Here is a 26,686-nt window from a genome sequence, read left to right as displayed (position 1 = left end):
CCTGTTCCTTTTCTTTTTGTTATTGTGGTGTCTTCATTAGAATATTGTATTGTTGGGAAATTGTAGTATTGATCAGGTTGTTGGTATTTTTGATATTGTTTATTTCATTTATAAGGATAAAATAAAAATATATTTTAAAAAATGCATTAGATTAGGGAAAATTTCATGTAAAAATGTATATATTTGGCAAACATGTACAGAAATGTGTAGATTAGGAGACATATGCATGCAAATGCATACACATTTTCTTAAAGACTTTTTAAAGATCGCAAACTAATGTGGAAATGGGGCAAAACAAAATTAACATTGCGGACAGGATCCTGGGAGAGGTGAGGCCTACCATTTGTGTGCTGGATCCTTGCCCTTCCTGGTTTATGAAAACAGCTAGGTGGGACTGCCTGAGTTGGTCAGCGTAGGGGTGAACACCTCTTTATGGTAAGGTGTGGTTCTGTCTTGCCTAAAGGAAGCAGTCATAAGAGCTTCATTAAAAAAAACCCTCCCTGAACCCCACTGTATTGGATAATTTCTGGCCAGTCTCCAATATTGCATTGTTGGGCAAGGGTGTGGGGTGGCTTCTCAGCTCCAGGGATTTCTGGATGAGATGGATTATCTAGATCCATTCCAATCTGGCTGCAAGCCTGGTTATGGGACAGAGGCTGGTTTGGCCGCTTCGGTGGATGAACTATGCTGGGAACTGGACAGGGGGAGTGTGTGCCTGTTCATTCTGCTGGACCGAAGGGCTACACTCCCCTTGAAGATTCAGATTCACAGTTTGGGTGTACTCTTGGACTAGGTTCTGAATCTGGATACCCAAATCTCAGCAGTGGCCAGGAGTGAGTTTATACAGCTGAGGTTAGTGGGCCAACTGTGCCCATTCTTAGAGACATCTGATCTGGCCATGGTCATGCATGGCTTAGTTACATTACATAGTTTGGACTACTGTAACATGATCTATATGAGGCTGCCTTTGAAAACTGTTCAGAAACTTTAGCTGGTCCAGAATGATGCAGCCAGACTGTTGACTGGGGCCGGTTACAAGGAGCATATGACTCCCTGGTTACAGCAGCTTCACTGGCTACTGGTCTGTTTCGGCGCAGAATTCAAAGTGCTGATTATGACCTATAAACCCCTATATGGCTTGGGACCAGGCTACCTGAAAGACCCCTTCTCCCATATGAGCCTGCCTGGTTCTTAAGATTTTCTGGAGAGGCCCTTTTTTCAAGAAGCCCATTTAGTGTGAAGGCAATGCTTTTCATACAGGTCACATTGGTGATCCTAGCCAATCATGGTTTGTAAAATAAACACTTGCACAGACATTGTGTAACAATCTCCCCTCCCCCTAAATTGCTGGGAGTAGGGGCTCTTTAGATTCTGATTGTGTGTGTGTGTGTGTGTGTGTGAGAGAGAGAGAGAGAGAGAAATCCCTGCCCCCCACCCCACCCCACCCCACCCCACCCCACCCCATTATAGCTGATACTCACCAGTATTTCTCCTTTACACAAGTACTAATTCTGGATGCATTTATTTAACATACTGTGTGAAAGAATGCTAAGAACATGACTCTTTAGTTGTGGCAAAACCCTAGTTTTTCATTTACTGTGTACTGAGTATTTGTTACTCATCTTGTATATATGACTGACACCAATTTACACTTCTACTTCAGATTTTTAAAATATTTATCTTCCATTTTTAAGTATTTAGACACTCTGGGAATGAATATCATAGGATTCTGAACAAATGCTTCAGAAATTGGAACACTAGTTCTTGGCTTCTGTAATGAATTGTTCCTGCGCTAATAATGCTAGTACTCAGGGAAACTGAAGTTAATGCATGCTATATGCTAAGGAGCAGAACTCTAACATGCAGTAGCAGAATTACACTCTAAACGATTCACTAGTGGGGTTACAATCTGGAGAATTCCTACTTCCCACTGCAACGGGCACTGTAGTAGGGGTCTCTTTCTTGAGACCGCTCCCCATCATCTTTGGCAAGATAGAAACCTTTTGCTTCCATCTCATGTAGCTCCGTAGTTTGGACAAGGCAGTCATTTTGGACAAGGGGGTCCATTTCATTACTGTTATGATTTCCTTTAGAAGCTCATCCACTACGAGGGAGAAAGGAAGACAAGGCTCCTGCATCTGTAGTACCTGAAAATACAGCAGGTGCCATTCTTCTCACCCTTACATGACAAACTTCACCTGACTAAATTCCTTCTTCTATGCAATTATTTAAGAATGACATAGGATCCCTGCTGCCCTCTTCTTTCACTAGGCACCATACTAACAGACTAAAACACTTGTGAGTTATTTCTACTTCGAATGCACACAAGAATAGACAATCTCTAGACACAAATCTGCCACATTCAGGAGTAAACATATTTAATGAAAATGTCAGTCAATAACTTACGTTTGTAATGTTTGTCACAGAGAGCTGATGCCCTCATGTCACAAAGTCTCAAAGATCCTTTGCTGCTGCTGTAGACAAAGAGATTGCAATGGTGAGGATGGAATTCAGATGCAGTAATAACTTCTGTCAAATCCTCCATGTTAGCTGGCTTTATATCTACAATGTCTGAGTGGAAATATTTATTAAGGAATATGCTATTCTTTGGAGACAAATTGTTATTTTTACCATCTTTACCCATTCAGCTTTCTGCAATGATTTTTCATTGAAAATGCTATTGGATAACACAAAAGAGAAGGAATTATAGTAGCTTCATGCCCCCTTTCTGTTCAAAATAGGCCTTGAATTGTTATTTCAACTGGCAAGTAAAAGCAAACAAAAATAGAAAAAAATACCATACAGGCTGCATCATTTAGCCAAAAAAACGAACAAAAATGTTTTATTTCACCTGGAGGCCTCCATTCATAAATAAGTGTCTAACTTCTTTTTTTTATTCAGCTCCAGAAAACAAACAAAGAGCATCTCTATATCAGCCTAAAATCCAGCATTTAAAATGGGCTTTCTGTTTCCATTTTAAATGTAGGATCACAATGGACTCCCTTTACACATGCTTCCTTTCGCCCCGCCCCTTCCCCCCTCCTTTGCTCCCTTATCTGAGTCTTCCATGTTTCATTGGTCTAGCTCCTTTTCTTGAGTCTTTTCCTTTTTCACAGAGGGAACTCAAGCAGAACACAAGCGGGGTAATTTGATACCCCATTATCTCCGAACGGAATAAAGGCCATTTAGTGCAGGAGACACCCTGGAGGTTAATGACATCATCTAAAGGGCCCACAAACTTCCATGAGTGAGCAATCTTAACAGCAGGATAAAAGCTCCATGTGAGCTTTTATCCCAAAGCCAAAGTCTCCATGTTGTTGTGAGTGATCTGAGCTGCAGCAAAACCAGCTGCTAAAGTGCAGTACCTATTTCTGACCACTAGGCTTGGGGGATGAACAGGTGCTGCACTTCAGCAGCTGTCCTGCTGGAGCTCACTGAAGCAGATGATAACTCATAGCAACATGGAGACTTTGGCTTTGTTTTCAGGGCAAAGTTAAAAACAGTGGAGATCTTCACCTCTGAAACTAGCAAGTGCCAAGGAGGCCTAGGTGCTATGCTAAATTGACTGCACCCCTATGAGTGCACCCATGATCTAGGCCCTATGTGTACCTTTACTGTCAGCTTGCCCAGGCACCATGGCACCTTCCAATCTCATATCGATGTTTTGCTTCTCCAGGTTCTCCTTATTTCATTTTTCTGTGTGTGTGTTCCCTAGAACTGCTGCTTCCTAACCCATAAAGCAGGTTATTTATTTAAAACATGTAAATAAACTAACTTCCATAATATTTTTTCTCCCACTTCCTTCAGCCCCTCAGTTGCTGCTGTCTTGCATACAGTCAATCCTGAAGATAGCAGTGCTGTGGTTCACTTCTTTTCAAATCTTGATAATTTCAGTCACTGTTCACTCCCCTCGCCCCACACACACATCTTCTCAATCTTTGAACAGCTTTTCTCTTGCAGCACTTCTTTGCCACACTTCTTGCCCAAGGATAGGGATGAACTAGGTTGACTCGAACACTGATCTGATTTGCACAACACACCATAGCTCATTGTGGGTAGCCCATGATGAGCTGCAGTGCTCGCAGATGCCATTTTGCATATTCAACCTCCCATGTTGTGTGACCCCAGCTACCGTGGGCTATGCAAGAGTTAAACAACCCTTGCATAACCCCCCCCACACACACACACACACACAACACACCATGGGTCATCCGAGGGTTGTTTAACCCTTGCTTAACCCATGGTGACTAGGTTCACACGCCGCCGCCCAGTCAGGGGTTGAATATACAGAATGGTGCCCACAGGTGGTGTGGCTTGTCATAGGTTAAATAACCCACAATGTGCCACAGTGTGTCATGCAAAGCAGCCCAGACACAGAATGCAATTTAAAGCTTTATTGATGGATGCAATCAGAAAGGTGCAATCAGAAACATACATGAGTAAGTATGTTTCCTAATCACTTAATTAACAGGCAAACAAATATACCATTATCTTACCAGTGTCTCAATGCCACAACTACTAGAGCAATCAAGCCCAATAAAGAGGATGCAGATGTTCTGGGGTTGGAGGTGGGTTGTTCTCAGATGTGTGTGATCCTTCTAGGAGCTTCTCAAACCCAACTTCATTGGCTATTACTGGGCTTTTTATATCCTTTCATCTTAAGATGACCTAGCGCTTTCTGCCTTTGGTTCCTCACGTGAATTATGTGATGCCATGATGTGTTGTATTCAGAATACCAGGTTATCCCAGACTGGGCTGGGCCACGTTTTCTCAGATCACTGTGTTAGCTTCATGGGATTGGGGAGAGGGAGGAGATAAAATGATGTTGTTCTGTCTCAAGGCTGACGAATATTGTCCACACACAAGGATGCCTGTCCCATCTCTAGCTAACTAATGTAAGGGAAAGTGCCCATCCTTAATGAACATATGTTTATATATCCTTAAAAGCTGAGGGTTGGGGTCTTGTCCTTGACTTTCTGATGCAATGTTTATCTTAATTTATCTCCTCCTATATTTTCTATATATTTCTAGAATACTGTGGGTTACAAGAGTTCACTGTGTTGCAAAGCAAGCAAATACTAGCATATAAGATCAACACTTATATTGCAGGTGACCCTTTGTAAGGAAAAGTCCCCAGATTTGATCCTAATGCCAATACCATCCTGGACATTTATTACACCCCTTTGGATTCAGTCCACTTCAGAGAAGCTCTGCTTCAAGTCGAAAATTTTCTGAATCCATTTGAATCAGCCTGATTCATTTGGGATTCAGTCGAATCAGAAGGACACTTCTAATATTTATAATAATAAAAGAGGATGTGTCCATCCATCAGCACCGAGACCATGAAAGCTAGACACCAGAAATGTGGCATGCATACTAAAGGGGCCTTCAGGGTGTGTGCCCCAAGATTATTTTGTTTTAAAAATTAATTAATTTAAATTTGTACACATGTTGAAGCCTGCAGTAACGTCTTCAGCTGCTAGAGGCAGACATCCCTAAATAGCACAAAGCTTTGCGGTCCATACAGTTGGAAGCCACAGGAGATTAGTAAACCAAGGGACACAGTTATACACCTGTTCCCTCCCCCTGCAATGGGACAACCACTCCTGAAGGGAACAGTGTGGACAGACCCCTTCCGTAGGGAGCTATAGTGGTACACTATGGCAGAGGCTATGCCTAGGGATACCAGCAAATGTGCCTTCACTCTGACAGAGTGAATACAATGTGTCGAACTCTAGCAGCTGTATAAGTTTGGGTGAAGTCTTTGCTGTCCTTCAACTCACTGAGCACATAGATCTCCAGTTATGAAGCATCCCAGCGCCAGTGACGAAATGTCAAGGTAAAAATAAATTAAGCTCACACAAGAGGGAAGCGCCCATGCAAGAAGAAGGTAAGTGCCACCTATTTATTCATTCATTCATTCATTCATTCATTCACTCACTCACTCACTCACTCACTCACTCATTTATTACATTCACTCACATCATCATTCAAACTCATAAATCATCAGGTGATGATGATTTAAATCCCAAGAGGATAAGCATTCCTAAATTTATAGTCCTCTAATTTATAGTGCTATCCAAATCCCCAGGTGACAGCTCCTCTGCTGTCACAGAGAATGGTGGTCTTTGGGAAAGATGACATTATTCTGGGGAAGAGGGAAATAATGTTGAGGGTTAGGAAGACGCCTCACTTCTGACTGGTCAGTGGGTGGTCTCACCACACATTCACTTAATATTTGATGGTTGTCTCACCACCACTCATTGGGGCCCCCGCATCTGACTAGAACAAGTGTATAAAAGCTCAGGCAGCAATAGCTTACTTCACTTTGGTCCATTCTCTCACTTCTGCTTCCTTTGTCTCTGACCTTCACTAGGCCACAGGACTCAATGGTTTGGGTAACTATGGATCTTTTTAGCTCTTAGTTTACTTTATACTTTAACTTGCAAATGCCCTTTACTTTCTGAAGTTAGGTCTTACAATATTTTCTTAACCATGAACTTTGTCTCATTTCTGAAGATTAGACTTGGAAATATTTTCAGACATGCAGCTATTTTAAAACCAAACTTGTTTAACTCTTTTTAACTCAAATTTGGTTAACCCTAAATGCCATTACATTTTAGGTTCTAGAACTGGGCATAAAATTTGGGTTTAAGATTTTAGACTTGATACAATATTTTTCTAATTGATACAAGCAGAATTAGCCCTGTAAGTCCCATAAACTTTTAAAATTTTCACTGTAAGACTGGGGGGGGGGGTGCTCTAGCTTCTACATTTCGGTACACAGGTGCCAAATTTAACTCTTTACATGCTTAGAGGAACTTAGTAATGCTTTAGCGTAGCTTTTAACATTCCAGTAGTGTGCCAGAGTAAGTCAAGGGGAAGTTAGAAAATCTAGCATGTTCTTAGGTTTGAAATAGAAGTAGAGTGCAGGAGGGTGCTGAGGAGGATTCATATTACTCCAACAAACACTGCTAGGAGCTCAATTTGCTATCTTCCTTGTTAAACTTGTAATGAAAGCTTTGTCAACTGCAATCCTTTTAGGTAATCTCACATTTATGTTATATTCTTTTTCAGTGATGATAATGTAATCACAAAGAAGCTTCCAAATTATGTTCATGTAACCACCATGCTAATTTTCTACTGGCAGTATCTCACAGTGTCATTCCACAAACTCAAATAGCACTAGCAGAGCTCTACTTGGGGGGGGGGGGAGAGTTGTTGTCAGGATTGACAGGAAATAGTTCCATCCACTCCTCCCCTACCACTAAAGGAAAAGTTGAATGGGAGTAAGGATCCCATAAACAAAGAGTCAGAGAAAAAGGTTGCACAGGGACAGTGCGCATAAGAGGCAATAAAAGAAAAAGAAGAAAAAGAGAAACTTGGCCAGGGAATATGTAGAAAAGGGAAAGTGAGAAAGAAAGAGATGTAGTAAAAAAAAAAACTGGTGCAAAAGGAAAAGATGGACTTAAAACAGACAGGACTATACAGAATTAAGGTAAGTGATTAACCCTGAAACAAAGCTAGTCACCACTCTAGAATGGATGTTTTCAGCCTCTCTGCTAATTGCCTTTCTAACAGGAAGCATCATTTCCAAATAATCCCATCAGGTTATAGGACCAGGCACACAGATCAGTTTTTATCAGATCACACACACACACACACAGAAGGCTAGTTTAGGTGTTTGTTTTTGCTGCTGAATATTTAGCAGAATGGGCTCAAACACTAATGCAGGTTTCTTGGAAGGTTACCAAAGCTGAACAGCCACAACTCTGAGTGATGGAAAACAAGGCTAACTGTTGTATTAGAAGTAAATAAAGTCTCAGAGAGCATTACAAAAGATAAACCATAAACTGCAGCTGAAGTGCAGAAATAGCTGGAGACAGATCGAACAGCAAAGGCTTTTGTGATGCATTAGATGATAATCAGCTAATTCATGTAAAAGATTCTAAAACATGCAAAGAGATGTTAGACTGCCTCCAGGCTACACTTAATTTACAAGTTCTAAGTCAGTCCATCTGGATCAGAGAAATGTGTAAACTGAGGCTTGAATCCAGAAGAAACGGTGAGACATATAACAGGTTTACCACAATTTTTGTTAAACACAACTAACTGAATTAGCATTTACTGATAATGAAAAACTGGGATATTTGACTGGATCTCTAGGAGAGAGTTTTGGACGTTTTATCTCTGTCCTGGATGGGACAACTGGGCTAACTTTTAAAGATGCCATTTCCTTCTTGAGCGAGGAATACATAGAACTAAACCTCCACGTTAATCCCCAAGCATCTAGATCAAAATACCTAGTGAGTGGGAAGAAGAGGGGGAAAGCCCCACTCAGAGAAAGGTTCAAGAACCAATCATAGCATTGTTTTAACTGTGATGGCAAAGGGCATTTTGCAAAGGACTGCCTTTCACCTACCCGGCAAGAACTCCCACCACTTGACCAATAGTAGCTCCCAAAATTTTAAACAAAGGGAACAAAAGAAGCATGAGAACCAAGGGGTTGTTTTAGAATGCTGGGAGAAGGGGCAGTAATTTCCTTTTGAATCACAAGAGCCTTATGCCTAGCAGCAATGTGCCAAAGTCAAAGAACTGGATCATAGGTAATGGATGCACTAGTCACAGTACATTTTCCACTGAATTCTTTGATAAACTTAGCTAAAGTAATTATGGAAAAGTCCCAAGAGCAAATGGGCAAACTATGAAGATTGAAGGCATAGAGAGTGGAGAACTACAATGCCAATTGCTTGATTAAAATGTTGCAAATATAGCAAATGATGTATTGTTCATTCCTGAGTTGAACTGCAACATGCTAAGTGTGTCTGCATCAGACAAAAGAGGTTTTTCAATACACTGTGAAGACAAAAAGTGCACAGTAACCAAAAACAATACTTTCTATGCACAAGCATTTGAAAATAGAGGTGTCTATGAGTTAGGTTTTTCAGGTCAGCAAACAAACATGGCCCAAGTGCATAGAAATGAAACCAGGCTGCACTTCTGGTACAGAATTTAGTCTTTACCTGGTGCCGAAAGGAGTACATGTAGGCACCAGTCGAACCTCTCTAGAGAGCTGATTCCACAGCCAGGATGCCAGAGCAAAAATGGCTCTCTTCCTGGTAGCTACCTGCCTCACTTCCTTTGGCAGGGTATCATGGAGAAGGACCCCTGAAGATGGGCTGGTACATATGGGAGGAGACGATCCTTCAGATAACCAGGGGACTGTCCTCACGGAGGATGTGCTGTGAATTGGGAGCATTTCAAGGTTGGTGGCAGCAGATGACATTGTGGCCAATCTGCAGCCACCCCGGAGATTTCGGATGGAAAACCTGGATTTTCTGAGACTACTTTTACTCTGTTTTATTTCTTTAATTCAGGTTCTCCATGCTTCTGGTGCTGTGTGCCTCTATCCTCCACATTTACTTTGGCATTATAGCCCTGCCCAGGGGTGTGTCTTTCACCTGGACGTGACCTCACTGAGCCTTTCCAGCCTTCAGAATTGCTCTGCGCTCCCATTTCACCAGTAATTAGCCTCCATGATGATGCATTTCTCTGATATTTGCATTACTTTGGTTCTCTATTCTTGTGTTAAATCACATCTCCAATATCGTGTAAAGTCACTTGGTTGATGTTTTGTAAAGTCGCTTCTCCAATCTGGCGAGGTCTCTGGAACCTGTCATTGCAAGCAGGGAGAAAGTGCCCGGAGCAGGAGAAAGGCAGGTGTGTGTGTACACGTGTGTGTGAAAACAATAACTCCACAACAGTTTGCTGGAATGGGGTAAAATTGGGGGGGGGGCTACTCTCAGGGGGATCCTTCAGATGCTGCACTTGAGAACTGGGGATTTTGGCTTCTCAAGGCAAACGTGTGCACATTCAGGGAAATCTGCACACATGACAGAAAATTAGTTGCTCTCCATTCATAACAGTGTAGCGGGGGGAGCCTGGATACGGGCCAGGAAACAGGCAGGTAGCACAGAATTGCAGGGATGGCATCAGGAAGGCTAAAGCTGAGAACGAGCTGAGGTTAGTGAGGGATGTTAAAAGCAACAAAAAGGCTTTTTTCAGCTACATGCATAGTAAAAGACAGAGGAAAGAAATGGTGGTTCAACTATTCAGTGAGGATGGCAAAATGATAACAGATGACTAGGGGTGGACGAAAGGCACTTACCTTTCGTCGAAGCTTGTTCGCGGTGGGGGGGAGGCGCTTTGCGGCTCCTCCCGCGAAGTTCAGGCCGGGGGGGGAGGCTTCCCGCCTCGCCCCGGCCGAAATTCAGGCCAGGGGGGAGGCTTCCCGCCTCGCCCGGCCGAAATTCAGGGCGGGGAGGAGGCTTCCCGCCTTGCCCGGCCGCGAACTCCATTTTTTTTTTTTTTTAAACGCCCCCGTGATAGGCTACGTGACGATTAACGTAGCCTATCATGGCTAGATCTGCAAAGTCAGCCGTGATAGGCTACGTTAATTGTCACGTAGCTTATCACGGGTGACTTAAAAAAAAAAAAAAAGCGTACGCTAATGGCGGCCCCCATAGGGAGCTGCCATTCGCGTTCCTTATTTAGTCGCTGTAGTCTACGTAAATGTTTACGTAATGGCGGCTCCCTATGGGTATTTGACTTTGCAAATCTAGCCGTGATAGGCTACGTTAATCGTCACGTAGCCTATCACGGGGGCGGGGTTTTTTTTCTTTTATTGGAATGGCGGCGGCGGCAGCCGGTCGAAAGACTGGCTGCCGCTCCCGCCCCGCTCGAACACCCGCCGAACCGCCAGCCGGACCCGCCGCCGGGAGGGACATTCGGCGAAGGTAAGTCCCGTCCCGGGGGGGTGTGCGGGGGGCAGGGGTGTGCGGAGGATTTCTCCCCGAAACTTGTTCGGGGGGCCGAACACGTTGGCACTCGGCCCCCTGAAGTTTCGGGGAGAAATTCTCCGCCATCTCTACAGATGACAAAGAAAAGGCAGAAGTGCTCAATTTCTACTTTGGCTTAGTCTTCTCCCAAAAGAGGGTCTATGACACCACCACCACCACCACCCCGGTAAAGGCCCCGGTAAAGGCAAAGCACAGGCTGAAGGGGCAGGATTACAGCTTGAGACTGAGAGGCAGATGGTCAAGGAACACCGAATTACTTTGAATGAGTTCAAATCTCCAGGGCCAGATGAATTGCAGCCTAGAGTCATAAAGGAACTGGCAGAAGAACTCTCAGAAGCACTGTCTATTATCTTTTTTGAAATCATGGAGGACGGGTGAAGTGCCAGATGACTGGAGGAGAGCTAATGTTGTCCCTATCTTTGAAAAGGGCAAAAAGGAGGAACCTGGGAACTACAGATCAGTCAGTCTAACATCAGTCCCTGGGAACATTCTGGAGGAGATGATAAAGCAATCCATCTGAAAGCACCTTGAAAACAATGCAGTGATTACTCGAAGCCAACATGGATTTGTCAAGAACAAATCCTGCCAGATGAATCTGATCTCATTATTGGATCAGGTAACCTCCGTTGTGGACTGTGGGAATGCTGTGGACATAATATACCTGAAGCATCGCTTCCAAATCGCAGGAAGTACTAGTTCCCCTCTACTCAGCACTGGTTAGGCCTCATCTGGAGTACTGTGTTCAGTTCTGGGTACCACGCTTTAAGAAGGATGCAGACAAGCTGAAGAGGGTTCAGAGGAGGGCAACAAAGATGATCAGGGGACTGGAAACAAAGCCCTATGAAGAGAGACTGAAAGAACTGGGCATGTTTAGCCTTGAGAAGAGAAGACTGAGGGAAGATATGATCGCGCTGTTCAAGTACTTGAAAAGTTGTCAAGGAGAGGAAAGCTGGGATCTTTTCTCGATCATCCCAGAGTGCAGGACACGGAGGAAGCCAGATTCTGGCTGAACATCAGGAAAAGCTTCCTGACTGTTAGAGCAATACGACAATGGAACCAGTTCCCTAGGGAGGTGGTGGAAATTCCCACACTGGAGGCCTTCAAGACGAGGCTGGACAGCCATCTGTCAGGGATGCTCTGACTTGGATTCCTGCATTGAGCAGGGGGTTGGACTTGATGGCCTTGTAGGCCCCTTCCAACCCTACTATGATTCTAAGCCTCTCTGATTGTTTGAGGAGCCCCTGCCCTGGTGATGATGCTCAGTTCTACTCTCCCTCTCCCCCCCCCCCGCCAGAAGTATATTCCTTTCAAGTGCTGTGGGACCCCTGAAAACTGGATTTTAAAGGCACAATACACTCGGCTTCTCTTGCTTCATGTGTCCCTGACAGACCAAAGCCAATCCATGAAAATCTGGGTAATAGTCCAACAAGTTTCTCATTCTGTTGTCGTGAAAATCCCCCACACACACCTTGGCCCTGGCCCCAAGCCGTTTAGGGCTTTGAATGTTAAATGCACTTTGCATCGGGCCCAGAAATGGACTGTCAGCCAGTGCAGCTGGAAAAGTACTGGCGTATTGTTGATCTAATTGGCTAGAGGACTCGCACACTGCAATACAAAGGCAATCTTAGAGCTGCAGAGCAGAAACCTTGCTACAGGTATCAAGGTAAAACAAAGCAATGGCGATAATACATCTACGTGCATATGGTGTGTAAAGGCAAAGAAGATCAAGCCCTCCTTTCCCATTCGAGTTGAAAAGAAAGAAAGTGCTAGATCTTGTACACAGTGTTCTCTGTGGTCCAATCGATATGCCTTCATTGGGGAAGAAGAGATATGTTTTAATATGTGTGAATGATTTTTTAAGATCCTGCATACCATATCTACTGAAGGAAAAGCGTAAAATCCACAACAAGCTGAAGAAATATGTCGCCATGGCCAGCAACAAATTTGGCAAAAGACCTCAGGCACTGCAATCAGGCAACAGTGGTGAGTACATTTCACACCACACCCAAGCATTCCTGGATGAACAGGAGGAGTGTGACTTACGCTCCTGAGCAGAATGGCACTGCCAAGGGAGATGTCCCTTGGAGATGTCAAGGTGTATGCTGACAGATGCAGACCTACCTGATTGATTGTGAGGAGATGCTATCATGGAAAGGTTCCTCCTGTGCAAGCACTGGGTCATTACTGACCCCTAGAGGGACGGCGCTTTCGCTGGCGTTTTCATGGCAGACTATAGTGAGGTAGTTTGCCATTGCCTTCCCCAGTCGTGACTACCTTTCCCCCAGCAAGCTGGGTACTCATTTTACCGACCTCGGAAGGATGGAAGGCTGAGTCGACCTGAGCCAGCTACCGGAGACCCGGCTTCTGCTGGGATCAAACTCAGGTCGTGGGGAGAGTTTCGGTTGCAATACTGCCGCCTACCACTCTGCGCCACACGAGGCTCTGATGCTATCATGACAGCAAGCTATCTCCAGAACACATTGCCAACCAAGGGCATCATGCTGACACCATTTCAGCTATGGCAAACAGAGTCCCAAACATGGAACGCGTTAAGAGTTTTTGGCAGCAAGGCCTATGCTTAGATACCAGAGCAAAAGAGGCAGAAGTTAAAAACTTAAACAGAAGAGAATGAGTTAATTGGCTATGCTCCAACCAATGATGACACCAAAGTCTGATTTGTTCAGAATACAAACTCCGCAAATTTCCAAGAACTTCTGGGCATATTGTGAGCCAGGCCCTAACCACTCCAAAGTTCAGAGTCAGCTAATAATTAGCACCAGCCCTACATCAGTGCTGAAGCTCCTTGCATTATCTACTGAAACATAGCAGGTGAAATATTTTTCAGTGGTGTTGACATCCATAACACCATTGCAAAATATTTTTTAGCGGTGATAACATCTATAATGCCATTGCAAAGCATTATGAACACTATAGCCACATCACTTCTCATTGCCAAAACTGCCACCTGCCAAATATTTTTCATGGGTTCTGGGTCACTATCATATATACTAATACCAGTTTTAGTCTACCTGTTCTCATGCCCATGTCACCAAAACTGCACCACCCCACAGAAGAGAGCGGTATGAGAAGACTTGGGGTAACCCCAAGGTATGCACAATTACAAAAAAATTCTGCAGGAAAAAAAAACTAAAGGAGTGGGGGGAAACCCCCAAACAGCCCCATAAGAACTCAAAGGCATAGAATGTTGAAAGACTGAGGCAAGGCGGAGGGGGAGGAAGAAACCTGACATTGGATGGGATGTGGGGAGGGGGGAGGAGACACATAGATATATAAACCAAGAAGTATTATCTGCATATTTCATGGAAACCGTAGAAAGAACCATTATCTGGGTAGGTCAAAGAAATAATAAAATAATAATTATTTGGATACGTTATTTCTTGGTTTACACTGAGACACTATTTTTTCCATAGAAACCAACAGAGAGACTCAGTGTAACTGGGATAGGGCACACATATGTCCACCCCATCCTCCAAGAAAACCAAATGGAGAAAAAAAACAAAATAGGGGTACCCAAAAAACAGGTCAATGTGGCGTATGCTCAGTGGGAATGGCATGTTGATTATTTGGGGGCAGAGGGAGAATGGAATGGTTGGAGCCCTGAACAGAACCACTCCACATCTCAGCACTTTGTTGCAGAGCCCCACTTGTTCCTTCTAATACCAATTCAAACATGTGGTGTAGTGGCAAGAGTGTTGGACTACGAGCTGGGAGATCCGGGTTCTAGTCCCCACTCGGCCATGGAAGCTCACTGGGTGACTTTGGGCCAGTCACAGACTCTCAGCCCAACCCACCTCACAGGGTTGTTGTTGTGAGGATAAAATGGAGAGGAGGAGGATAATGTAAGCCGCCTTGGGTTCCTTACAAGAGGAAAAAAGGCGGGGTATAAATGCAATAAATAAATAAATAAACATGTTGGTTGTCATTATCACCACCACCACCACCAGCAGCATCATATATACTGATACCAGTTCAAGTTTTACCATGCTTCTGGGAATGTAGCCAAAATCACACAACCAAAGCATAAGAGGGAGGTATCAGCAGACTTGGGTAACTCTGAGCTTTGTAATTGTACAAAAAAATCTAAAGAAAAAGCACACTAAGGGGTAGGAAACCCCTCAAAACAACCCAATGATAACTCAATGGCATGGAATGTTGACAGATGGAGAGAGAAAAAACCTGACAACTGAGTTGAAGGGAAATGGAATGAAATGGCTGGACAAGGAAGATGAAAGAAATGAAAATGGAAGACAGATCTCATTCTTTGGATAGGTAATTCCCTTGTTCTCAGTGAGAAGCTATTTTAAAATGTTCCCGGGAATGGAAGCAAGAGCTTCCATTAAAAAATACTGTGTTTGAAATATGGCAGTTCTGTCTACAGTGTTTGATCTTGTGCCCCATGTAAGTGATGAGCTATGGAGAAATAAAAGATTTTAATGTAGCTGGGATTAGGCATGTATGTCCACTCCAGCAAAACTCTAAAATTCAAGACAGAAAAACAAAAATGGAGAGAAAAACTGGAGTGACTGGAACCCTGAACAAAAGCACCACACTGCAATGTTTTGATTATACTGATTATGTTCTTGATTATATTCTATTTCTTATTGGATCATAGAATCATAATGGGTCCATTGTGGGAGAGCCCACCACCTCCCTAGGTAATTGGTTCCATTGCCATATTGCTCTGACAGTCAGTAAGTTTTTCCTGATGTTCAGCTGGAATCTGGCTTCCTGTAACTTGAGCCCATTATTCCGTGTCCTGCACTCTGGGATGATGGAGAAGAGATCCTGGCCTTCTTCTCTGTGACAACCTTTCAAGGACTCGAAGAGCGCTATCCTATCTCCCTTCAGTCTTCTCAAGGCTAAACATGCCCAGTTCTTTCAGACTCTCCTCACAGCACTTTGTTTCCAGTCCCCTGATAATCTTTGTTGCCTTCTTCTGACCCCACTCCAGTTTGTCTGCATCCTTTCTTAAAGTGTGGTGCCTAGAACTCGACACAGTACTCCAGATGAGGCCTAACCAGTGCTGAGTAGAGGGGAACTAGTACTTCCTGCGAATTGGAAGCTATACTTCTATTAATGCAGCCCAAAATAGCATTTGCCTTTTTTGCAGCCACATCACATTATTGGCTCATATTCAGCTTGTGATCAATAATTCCAAGATCCCTCTCGTTTGTAGTATTGTTGAGCCACGTATCCCCCATCTTGTAACTGTGCATTTGGTTTCTTTTTCCTAGGTGCAGAACTTGGCATTTATCCCTATTAAATGTCATTCTGTTGTTTTCAGCCCAGCACTCCAGCCTATCAAGATCACTTTGAATTGTGTTTCTGTCTTCCAGGGCATTACCTATCCTGCCCAATTTTGTGTCATCTGCAAATTTGATCAGCATTCCCTGCACCTCCTCCTCCAAGTCATTAATAAAAATGTTGAAGAGCACTGGGCCCAGGACTGAACCCTGTGGGATACCTCTCGTTACCTCTCCCCAGTTTGAGAAGATCCCATTGATCAGCACTCTTTGAGTCCGATTCTGTAGCCAACTGTGGATCCACCGGATCGTTGTTTCATCTAGCCCTCTTTGAGCTAGTTTGCTTATCAGGATATCATGGGGCATTTTGTTGAAAGCTTTGCTGAAGTCTAGTGTATTATGTCCACAGCATTCCCACAGTCCACAACGGAGGTTACCTGATCCAAAATGAGATCAGATTCATCTGGCAGGATTTGTTCTTGACAAATCCATGTTGGCTTCGAGTAATGACTGCATTGTTGTTGTCAAGGTGCTTACAGATGGATTGCTTTATAATCTGCTCCAGAATGTTCCCAGGGATTGTTGTCAGACTGACTGGTCTGTAGTTCCCAGGTTCCTCCTTTTTGCCCTTTTTGAAGATAGGGCCCACATTAGCCCTCCTCCAGTCATCTGGCACTTCCCCCGTCCTCCATGATTTCTCAAAGATAACGGACAGTGGTTCTGAGAGTTCTTCAGCCAGTTCCTTTATTAGAGGGAGCGGGTCTTCCTACCAGCGATTTACTCTGAGCTGGCTGCGTGTTGAAGTCATTAGGGATAGATGACGTCGTGACCATCCAGCAGCCACCCTGGAGCTTATTAGGGGGAAAATGGGATATCCTGAGGCTGCTTAAAGTCCAATCCTTTTCCTCAAGTTGGGTTCTCCCTGGTATAGTTGCTGTGTGCCCCAACCCCTTCATTGATCTCGAGTATGCTAGCCCTGCCCAGTGGTGTGCCTTTCACCATGACTCTGGTCAAGGGGTGCTTCCCATCTCCCGCCCCTGTGTATCCAGCATGAACCAAGTAGCATCTACTCAGAAGTAACACCCATTGTGCTTGTCCTCTAAATGCACACAAGGGAAGTAACTAATTTGCATCTCTGTGACAGCTGCCCAGTGCACCATTGGCAACACCACCTGACCCCAAATCTGTCCCTTTTTCAGCATTTGAAAGAAGTGGGTGGGAGTGGGGAAGGACGACTGAGATCTTGGCTAGTTTCAAAACAAAACAAAACATTGGCTTTTAAACCCCATTTAGCACTGGTGAGGGCTTGTTTTCTGTTTTGCCAAGGTGGGGAAAGAGAGAGAAACACAGATTGGGGCGAAGCACAGCAAGATCCGTGGTCTGGTGACAGCGCTGGCATAAGTGATATACTGAGGTTTGCTGGGAAAGACAGGGCTGGTTGCCTCTATCCCAAGTTGCCAGCAGCAGTGGCAGAGGGTAAACGCTGGGCTTTTCTGGAGTGCTCAGCAGCTCCCTACTACCCCCTCTCTCTGCCTGCCTCTTGCTCTCCATGTATGTAGTACACAGGGAGCTCTGCTGCAGGACACATGTAATTCCCTTTTAAAAAGAAAAGACTCGCCACCCCCTTCTCCTTTTTTCTCCCATTCCGTAGATATGGATGCAATTCTGAATTGGTGGTGGTAATTCACTTGGGAAGAAGATCCAGTTATATCTCTTCCCTTTCTTACCCACCCCCCTTCAGATTAGAAAGGGGGCTGATTATGAGGCTTTACACTCAAGGGAAGTAACTAATTTGCACCTTTGTTATGGTGAAAGGGGAGGACAGCCTGGCAGGGGTGGAGCCTCTCTTACTGGTTTAGCCAGTCAGAGGACATTCACTGCAACCCTCACCAGGATGTATGCTCTGTGAAGGGACTTAGAATGCTGCGATGCACACATTCGTGGAGCCTTGGCCGGACCAAAATCAGCAGCTCCTAGAAAAATGCGGGTAAGCGACTCCAGCCTTCTCTTTCAGTTATCGTGGAAACACAGCCTAGGATGCGATTCATCTGACACTGGAGATGTGAACTCATTCAAAGTAATTAGGTGTTCCTTGACCATATGCCTATCAATCTCAAGCTGCAATCCTGCCTCTTCAGCCCGTACTTTGCCTTTGCTAGCGGGGTCATAGGCCTTCTTTCGGGAGAAGACTGAGCCAAAGTAGGAATTGAGCACTTCTGCCTTTTCTTTGTTATCATTTTGCCATCCTCACTGAATAGCTCAACCACCATTTCTTTCCTCTGTCTTTTACTATGCACGTGTCTGAAGAAAGCCTTTTTGTTGCTTTTAGCATCCCTTGCTAAGCTCAGCTCGTTCTCAGCTTTTGCATTCCTGATGCCATCCCTGTAGTTCTGTGCTACCTGCCTGTAGGGATGTACGAAAGTCACTTACCTTATGACGAAATTGATTCGCGGTGGGGGGGAGGCGCTCCGTCCCTCCCCCCCGAGATTCTGCCCAGGGGGGGAGGCGCTCCGTCCCTCCCGCCCCGAATCCTGGCCGGCCGGGTGCGCAAATGGCGGCGGCCGTAGCCGCCGTCGTTTGCGTCCCTGCAGTCAGCCATGATAGGCTGACTGCATAAAACATAAATGTTTACGTAGCCTATCACGGCCGATTTAAAAGAAAAAAAAAACCGCGTGTACGCAAATGGCGGCGCCCATGGGCGCCACCATTTGTGTTCCTTATTTTGACACGACTTAGTCTACGTAAACATTTATATAGACTACGGCAAAAGTAAGGGGAACACAAATAGCGTAGCGTCTACGCTATTTGCGTTCCCCTTATTTTCGCCGTCTTAGCCTATGTAAATGTTTACATAGACTAAGACGTGTCAAAATAAGGAACACAAATGGCAGCGCCCATGGGCGCCGCCATTTGCGTACGTGCAGTTTTTTTCCCCCCCTTTAAATCAGCTGCCATAGGCTACGTAAACATTTACGTAGCCTATCACAGTATTTTTTAAAAATCTAGCTGTGATAGGCTACGTAAATCTTTACGTAGCCTATCACGTGTTTTTTTTTTTTTTTACTGGAAATGGCGGCGGTGGCAGCCAGTCGGAAGACTGGCCGCTGCAGCTGCCGCCACCGAACCACCGCCAAACCGCCCCTGGAGGCACCGCCACCAGGAGGATTCGCCAAAGGTAAGTCCCGTCCCGGGGGGGTGGCAGACCATTTCGCCACCAATTTCGGTGGGCCAAATGCGCTGGCATTCGGCCTCCCCGAGATTCGTAGCGAAATTCTCTGACATCCCTACCTACCTGTACTCTTCCTTTGTAGCTTGGCCTTTTTTCCACTTCCTATATGTACCCTTTTTAGTTTCCAGGTCATTTCTAAGCTTTTTGTGAAGCCACATTGGCTTCTTCTGTTCTCTTCCACCCTTTTTTCTTGTTGGAATTGTTTATAATTGTGCCTTGAGAATTTCCTTTTTTTAACAACTCCCATCCATCTTGAACTACCATGGCAAGCATTACAGTTGCTTGCCATGGGACTTACTTATCGTTGTTCTGAGTTTATTAAAATTGGCTTTCCTAAAATCCAGGGTACGCGTTTGGCTACTCTCGGCTTTTGCTTCCTTTAGAAACAAGAACTCAAGTATAACATGGTCACTTTCCCCCAGAGTTCCCTTAACTGCTACTTTATCCTCTAAGTCATCTCTGTTGGTTAGGATCAAGTCAAGGATAGCCGATCCTCGAGTTCCTTCCTCCGTTTTGGGCATCTCTACACCAGCCTAAAATCTTGCATTTAAAATGGGGCTTTTTGCTTCCATTTCAAATTCAGGATCACGACGACTCCCTTTTTCATGTGCTTCCTTTCCCCCCACCCCTTCCCCCTCCTTCTCCCAGTATCTGAGTCTTCCATTTTCTTTCATTGATCTTGCTCCTCTTCTTGCCGCTTTTCCTCTTTTCGTGGAGGGAGCTCAAACGGAACACAACAGAGTATAGAATCATAGAATAGTAGGGTCGGAAGAGGCCTACAAGGCCATCGAGTAGAAACCCCTGCTCAATGCTGGAATCCAAGTCAGAGCATCCCCGACAGATGGCTGTCCAGCCTCATCTTGAATGCCTCCAGTGTGGGACAGCCCACTACCTCCCTAGGTAATTGGTTCCATTGCTGTATTGCTCTAACAGTCAGGAAGTTTTTCCTGATGTTCAGCCAGAATCTGGCTTCCTGTAACTTGAGCCCATTCTTCCATGTCCTGCACTCTGGGATGATGCAGAAGAGATCCTGGCCTTCCTCTCTGTGACAACCTTTCAAGGACTTGAAGAGCGCTATCCTATCACCCCTCAGTCTTCTCTTCTCAAGGCCAAACATGCCCACTTCTTTCAGACTCTCTTCATAGGGCTTTGTTTCCAGTCACCTGATTATCTTTGTTGCCCTCCTCTGAACCCTCTCCAATTTGACTGCATCCTTCTTAAAATGTGGTGCCCAGACCTGGACACAGTACTCTAGATGAGGCCTAACCAGTGCTGAGTAGAGGGGAACTAGTACTTCCTGGGATTTGTTAGTGATGCTTCTATTAATGCAGCCCAAAAGAGCATTTGCCTTTTTTGCAGCCACATCACATTGTTGGCTCATCTTCAGCTTGTGATTGACAACAATTCCAAGATCCTTCTCACTTGTAGTGTTGTTTAGCCACGTATCCCCCATCTTGTAACTGTGCATTTGGTTACTTTTTCCTAGGTGCAGAACTTGGCATTTATTCCAATTAGATTTCATTCTGTTGTTTTCTGCCCAGCGCTCCAGTCTACCAAGGTCACTTTGAATTTTGTTTCTGTCTTCCAAAGTATTAGCTATCCCGCCCAATTGTGTGTCATCTGCAAATCTGATCAGCATTCTCTGCACCTCCTCCCCCAAGTCATTAATACAAATGTTGAAGAGCACTGGGCCCAGGACTGAGCCCTGCGGTACCTCACTCGTTACATCTCCCCAGTTTGAGAAGATCCCATTGAGATGCACTCTTTGAGTCCAGTTCGGTAGCCAACTGTGGATCCACTGGATCGTTGTTTCATCTCGCCCACTTTGAGCTAGTTTGCTCATCAGGATATCATGGGGCACTTTGTCCAAAGCTTTGCTGAAGTCCAGGTATATTATGTCTACAGCATTCCCAAAGTCCACAAAGGAGGTTACTTCATCAAAAAATGAGATCAGATTTGTCTGGCAGGATTTGTTCTTGACAAATCCATGTTGGCTTCAAGTAATCACTGCATTGTTTTCAAGGTGCTTCCAGATGGATTGCTTTATAATCTGCTCCAGAATGTTCCCAGGGATTGATGTCAGACTGACCGGGCCGTAGTTCCCAGGTTCTTCCTTTTTACCCTTTTTGAAGATAGGGACAACATTAGCCCTCCTCCAGTCATCTGGCAGTTCCCCCGTCCTCCATGATTTCTCAAAGAGAATAGACGGTGGTTCTGAGAGTTCTTCTGCCAGTTCCTTTATGGCTCTAGGATGCAGTTCATCTGGCCCTGGAGATTTGAACTCATTCAAAGTAATGAGGTGTTCCTTGACCATCTGCCTATCGATCTCAAGCTACAATCCTGCCCCTTCAGCCTGTACTTCGCCTTTGCCAGTGGGGTCATAGACCATCTTTTGGCAGACGACTGAGCCAAAGTAGGAATTGAGCACCTCTGCCTTTTCTTTGTCATCTGTTATCATTTTGCCATCTTTATTGAATAGCTGAACCACCATTTCTTTCCTCTGCCTTTTACTATGCACGTAGCTGAAGAAAGCCTTTTTGTTGCTTTCAGCATCCCTTGCTAACCTCAGCTAGGGATGGACGAAAGTCCCTTACCTGATCCCGCAGCTTGCTTCGCGGTGGGGGGGAGGCGCTCCATCCCTCCCCCCAAAATTCTGGGCGGGGGGGAGGCGCCCCATCCCTCCCCACTGAAATTCTGGCCGGGAGGGAAGCGCCCCGTCCCTCCGGCCGCGAAACCTCTTCTCCTGCCGGGACGCAAATGGCGGCGGCCATAGCCACCACCGTTTGAGTCCCTGCAGTCAGCCGTGATAGGCTACGTAAATGTCTATGCAGCACATTGTCTATGTAAATGTCCACTGGAGAGTCTTGTCCTTCCATAGTCTCTTTTCCCTTTTTGTGTCTAGCTTTGTGATTGTTCTAGACTAGCCTGTGCCTGCTCCTCTACTCACTAGAGGTTAAAAGCAGAGTCCCACTAGTGTGGAAGTGTGTGTTATTATGTTCTACAAGTATTATGGTCTGGGTACCCTTAGTTGAGGCTCCATTTTAGAAAGCTCTGTTCAAATTTGGAATGTCAGCATTGCTGAAAGTAGTTCAACAAATCAACTCTTACGTTACATGGATCAGCTTTTAGCATGGTGGATCTGGTTTAACACCAGGTTAGTCTCTATAATAACTTCAGGTCAGTCAGTAAAACCTGGCATGTATTACTGAGACGTGGGTGAGTGAGCTGGGTGGGGTTGACTTGACCCAGTTGTGCCTGCCAGAATACTCAGGGCAGGGGGAGCTGCCATGATCCATAGAAATACTATCTTATTCACCAGGAAACCTCTTTCACCTGGAGTGGGCTATGAGGGCCTGCACCTTATGTTGGACCACAGAGACAGTTTGGGGCTGCTGTCAGTGTACCGCCCATCCTGCTGCCCATTGGCATCCTTAACCAAGCTGGCTCAGTTGATCTTGGACATGGTGTTGGAGAACCCAAGGACTATTGTTCTGGGTGGCTTCAATATCCACACCAAGGCCACCTAACAGGGCCAGCTCAGGACATCATGGCCTCCATGACAACCATAGGCCTGTCTCAAGTTATCATTAGCCCAACTCATAGGGCAGGACACACCTTCAACTTGGTCTTTGCCCCAGAGGGGTGGAAGAGTTGGTCTAGATATAAGGGTTGAGCTGATCCCATTGTCATGGTCAGACCACTCCCTGATGAAGTTTGGTCTCACAGCATTTGCCCCTCCCTGTGGCAGTGGGGGACCCACTAAAATAGTCCACCCTCAGAGACTTATGAAACTTGATGTATTCTTGAATATGGGGGGCGGGGTGTCTAGAAATTAGAGCTGGTGATCATGCTGAGGACCATTACTATGGAATGGCAAGATGCATCAGGCCATCAACACGATTGCCCCTGAATGCCGTCTCTGATACTGTGGAACTCAGGTGGCCTCTGGACTACTGTAGGTCTCTCTATGTGGGGCTGCCCTTGAGGCTGGTTCAGAAGCTGTAGCTAGTGTAAAATGCTGCAGTGAGGCTGTTGAATGGAGTGCCTTGACATACACATATAACACTTGTGCTGCAAGAACTGCACTGGCGGCCAGGTTGCTACCAAGTCAGGTTCACGGTATTATTAATGACATATAGAGCCCTAAACAACTTAGGACTAGGTTACATGAAATATCATCTTTCCCATTATTGCACTACAATCTCTAGGGAAGGCCTTGTTGTCCATGCCACAACCTGCAGCATCACATCTGGCAGTAGCACAGCAAAGGGCCTTCTCTGTGGTGGCACCCAGCCTCTGAAATGACCTCCCTTCAGGCAACAACAATCATATGCTTTTGATGATTATTTAAAATATATTTGCTTATCCTGGCTTTTACCACCCATTAACTTGTATTAATATTGTTGTGCTTATATATAATTAGTTGTAAACCACTTCGGGATGCTTTGAATGGAAAGTGGCAAACATATATATGTGTATATATGTAAATAGATAAATAGGTCTTCTTTGTAACAAAACAAAAAAACCAAAGATTGAGATAGGTGAAACAACACTGGAAATATGTATCGAATCAATAAAACCATAATAGAGGACTAGTAAAAGCAACCATGGCAAAGGATACTGAAGCTCCGATCTGTAATTGCTAAATGCCAGAGGTTAATCCTGAGATCATCTGCTGACATGTATGTCTCACAGTCACTGTTGACAGAAATTGAGTTGACATGGTAAGTGTGGCCATTAGCAAAAATTCTTCTGGGACTGACTTCTACCATCAAGTCTATGGGCTTCAGTACAGGCACCTACATAAATGAAAATGAATAAAAATATTTTAATGTGGAAAATCAATTTTACACATTGTTTCAAACAGGGAGGTTTTTCTTCCCAATCTGAATTAATAGTACATCTTACATATTTTACAATAGTGCTACATCTATTACTAATTCATATCTCCTCATGTCTAGTCTTGTTAATAGGCCACAATACATGAACCTTTTAAAAGATAAATCCAGATACAATCATACATATGTATTATACTGCCAACTGTATTTCCCCTTGTAATTTTCCCACTGAAAACAGCACTCCTATCTCAAATCCTTTCCCTCACCATGCGATGTGATGGCATCATATTATGATTTCCCCCACTCCTGCTCCACATAATTGGCTGCTCCTTCTGACGGTAGGGGGCAAATGGGGAGCTGTTCACACATAATTAAGCACTTTATGGCCACAAATTGTGTAGAATACACTAATTATGGCTGTAATTTGCCCAAGAGATGCTAATTGTAACCACACTTGGCGTATCTTGCCCTGTTTTCAGAGAGAAAAAAACACTGAGATCTGGAGGATGTGCCAGGGGCTCTGGGGAAATCTGCTGAACCTCAAGAGGGCCAGATTTCCCTGCAACGGACCCTCCTCCCAGACTGGATGTTGGGGGATTCACATGTCCCTACTTAGGATAACTTCACAACTTGTTCCAGGACCCCCAATACCAAATGAATCAGTATGGTATAGCAGAAAGTGTGTTGGATTTGGACCATAGAGACTTGGGTTCAACTCCTCACTCAGACATGAAGCTCACTGGGTAACTGTGGATAAGTCATTCTCTTTCAGTGGAACTTATATTACGGAGTTATTGTGAGTAGAAAAATATGATTAAATGTGTGCATATAAATGCAATAAATAAAAATACCATATTCACATGCTATTGTGTTTCTGTTTAAAGTCCTTTCCTGGCTTGAAGCGGCACAGCAGATACATTAATAAAACATAATGAATTCTAATCTGATCAAAGGAAATCCAACCACTCACCTGAAGTGAGGTCACTGTAGAAAGATCTTTAAGCTTTCCTTCTTCATCTTTTAAATTGTACCCCTCGGGTTTCTTATCTCGTTCAGTAATCTTCCACAATTTAATAGTTTTATCTTAAAATAAAAGAAACCACCATTCTGATACTAGAAAGAGCATTTTAAACTTTTTACTTGTTCAATTATATTCTTTAAAACCCTGCCAGTTAAAGACCAGACTTAAGGCTACCTCCTGTTAGCTCAAACCCCACAAAGCCAGGAAATTGGAAGCTAAGGCTTATGCCTTAACTGACATGTTCTGTGATCAGAAAGAATGTTGTGGAATGTCACAGCTTGTGCTTTCTTAAAATTTAAGCACCCACAGTTTTCCTTGGTCTTTCAGGCTCAAATCCACATGGGGAGGATGGAATGCCTGGGACCACACTCTCCTGGTCCTGTATTGCCTTATGAAGCACCTGAGCCTTACTGTATTCTTAGAGGAATCCTCTATATGCTGCCCAGCAGAGATTTTTAGGGTTGTTTGGAGCTTATCTTATGCTGGCCCTAGAGAGGCTGTGGAGCCATCAGATACACTTGCAAGGCACTTCCAAGACAAAACCAATTGCATCTGCGACGACTTAGACTCCAGTATTATGGCAGATGAGTCAGGTGAAGTATCCAGAGCATAGTCTTATCCAGTTTTGTTTGATGAGTTTCAGATGGTACAACTTGAGGACAACTACAAGGTGCTTGGGCAAGTTCAAGCAACTGTTTCCATATTGAACCCTTGCCCCTCTTGGCTTATAAAACCTGGCAGGGAGGGAAGAGCAGGCAATGACAAGCTGACCCCTGTCTGTCTTTAGGTAGGAGGAATGTCTAGCAGCAGGAGTTGGATTATCATTGTATCATGCCTGACACAGTCCAGACCTTGGAGGCATCCTCTGACTCAGACATTGCAGACCCCAAAGCCCCCTAGTACAGGCAAGGCCCCCCGAGTCCAGCATTGCTCTGGTCAACTGCATGCTTGTCCATAGAGGAGAAACTGGACAGACCTGTAAAAAGGGGCCCCAACCACCCTCCAGACAACATCCCCTTGGTGGAGTCTGAGGGAGAGGTTGAATTGCCTGACAGGCCCAAAGAGTACCACAGCTAGAAGGTGCAGTCACAGGCTGCCACTGCGAGGTAAAGTGTGTCTCTCTCAAGGCAACTGGACTACTCAAGAGTAAGGGTATCCTCAGGAGTAGAAAGCTCTGAAGGCATGACAACTGTTTGCAGCTGTCTGTGCATATGGGCAGGAAGACCTGAATATAAAAGCTCTCAGTTGAGACATGATGCTTACTAGAACAACACCTTACTTTTAGCTCCTTGTGTCCTGCAACCTAGCTTTCCTGACCCTGATTTTTCTCTTGACTCTTCTCCCATGCTGCTGTCCCCTGAACTCTGCTATAACCTTGCTCCTTGGATTGTGCTTGCACTGGATTGTACGTATGTGCTTTAGTTTGAGTCTGCCTCAGACTCTCCTTTTGGATTGCTCCCTTATTGACTGGTAAC

At 44.7% G+C, this 26,686-nt stretch overlaps 1 protein-coding gene across 3 annotated transcripts in view; it reads right to left on the bottom strand.

The window, feature by feature from the left end:
• The window catches only part of PPP2R2C (protein phosphatase 2 regulatory subunit Bgamma), a 276,527-nt gene that overhangs the window by 77,665 nt on the left and 172,176 nt on the right, over positions 1 to 26,686 (bottom strand). For all 3 annotated transcript variants that reach the window (XM_084859919.1, XM_084859920.1, XM_084859918.1), the window contains 3 exons: positions 25,161 to 25,273; positions 23,974 to 24,151; positions 2,407 to 2,571 (listed from right to left, as the gene is read on the bottom strand). In XM_084859919.1, coding sequence (XP_084716045.1) covers positions 2,407 to 2,571; positions 23,974 to 24,151; positions 25,161 to 25,273 — 456 coding nt within the window. The remainder of the gene's footprint in view (positions 1 to 2,406; positions 2,572 to 23,973; positions 24,152 to 25,160; positions 25,274 to 26,686) is intronic.

Source organism: Heloderma suspectum, chromosome 5 (genome assembly GCF_057233095.1).
Source record: "Heloderma suspectum isolate Gila_16-S chromosome 5, 16-S_ref, whole genome shotgun sequence".
Taxonomy (NCBI): Eukaryota; Metazoa; Chordata; class Lepidosauria; order Squamata; family Helodermatidae; genus Heloderma; species Heloderma suspectum.
This window is presented reverse-complemented; position numbering and strand designations above follow the sequence as displayed.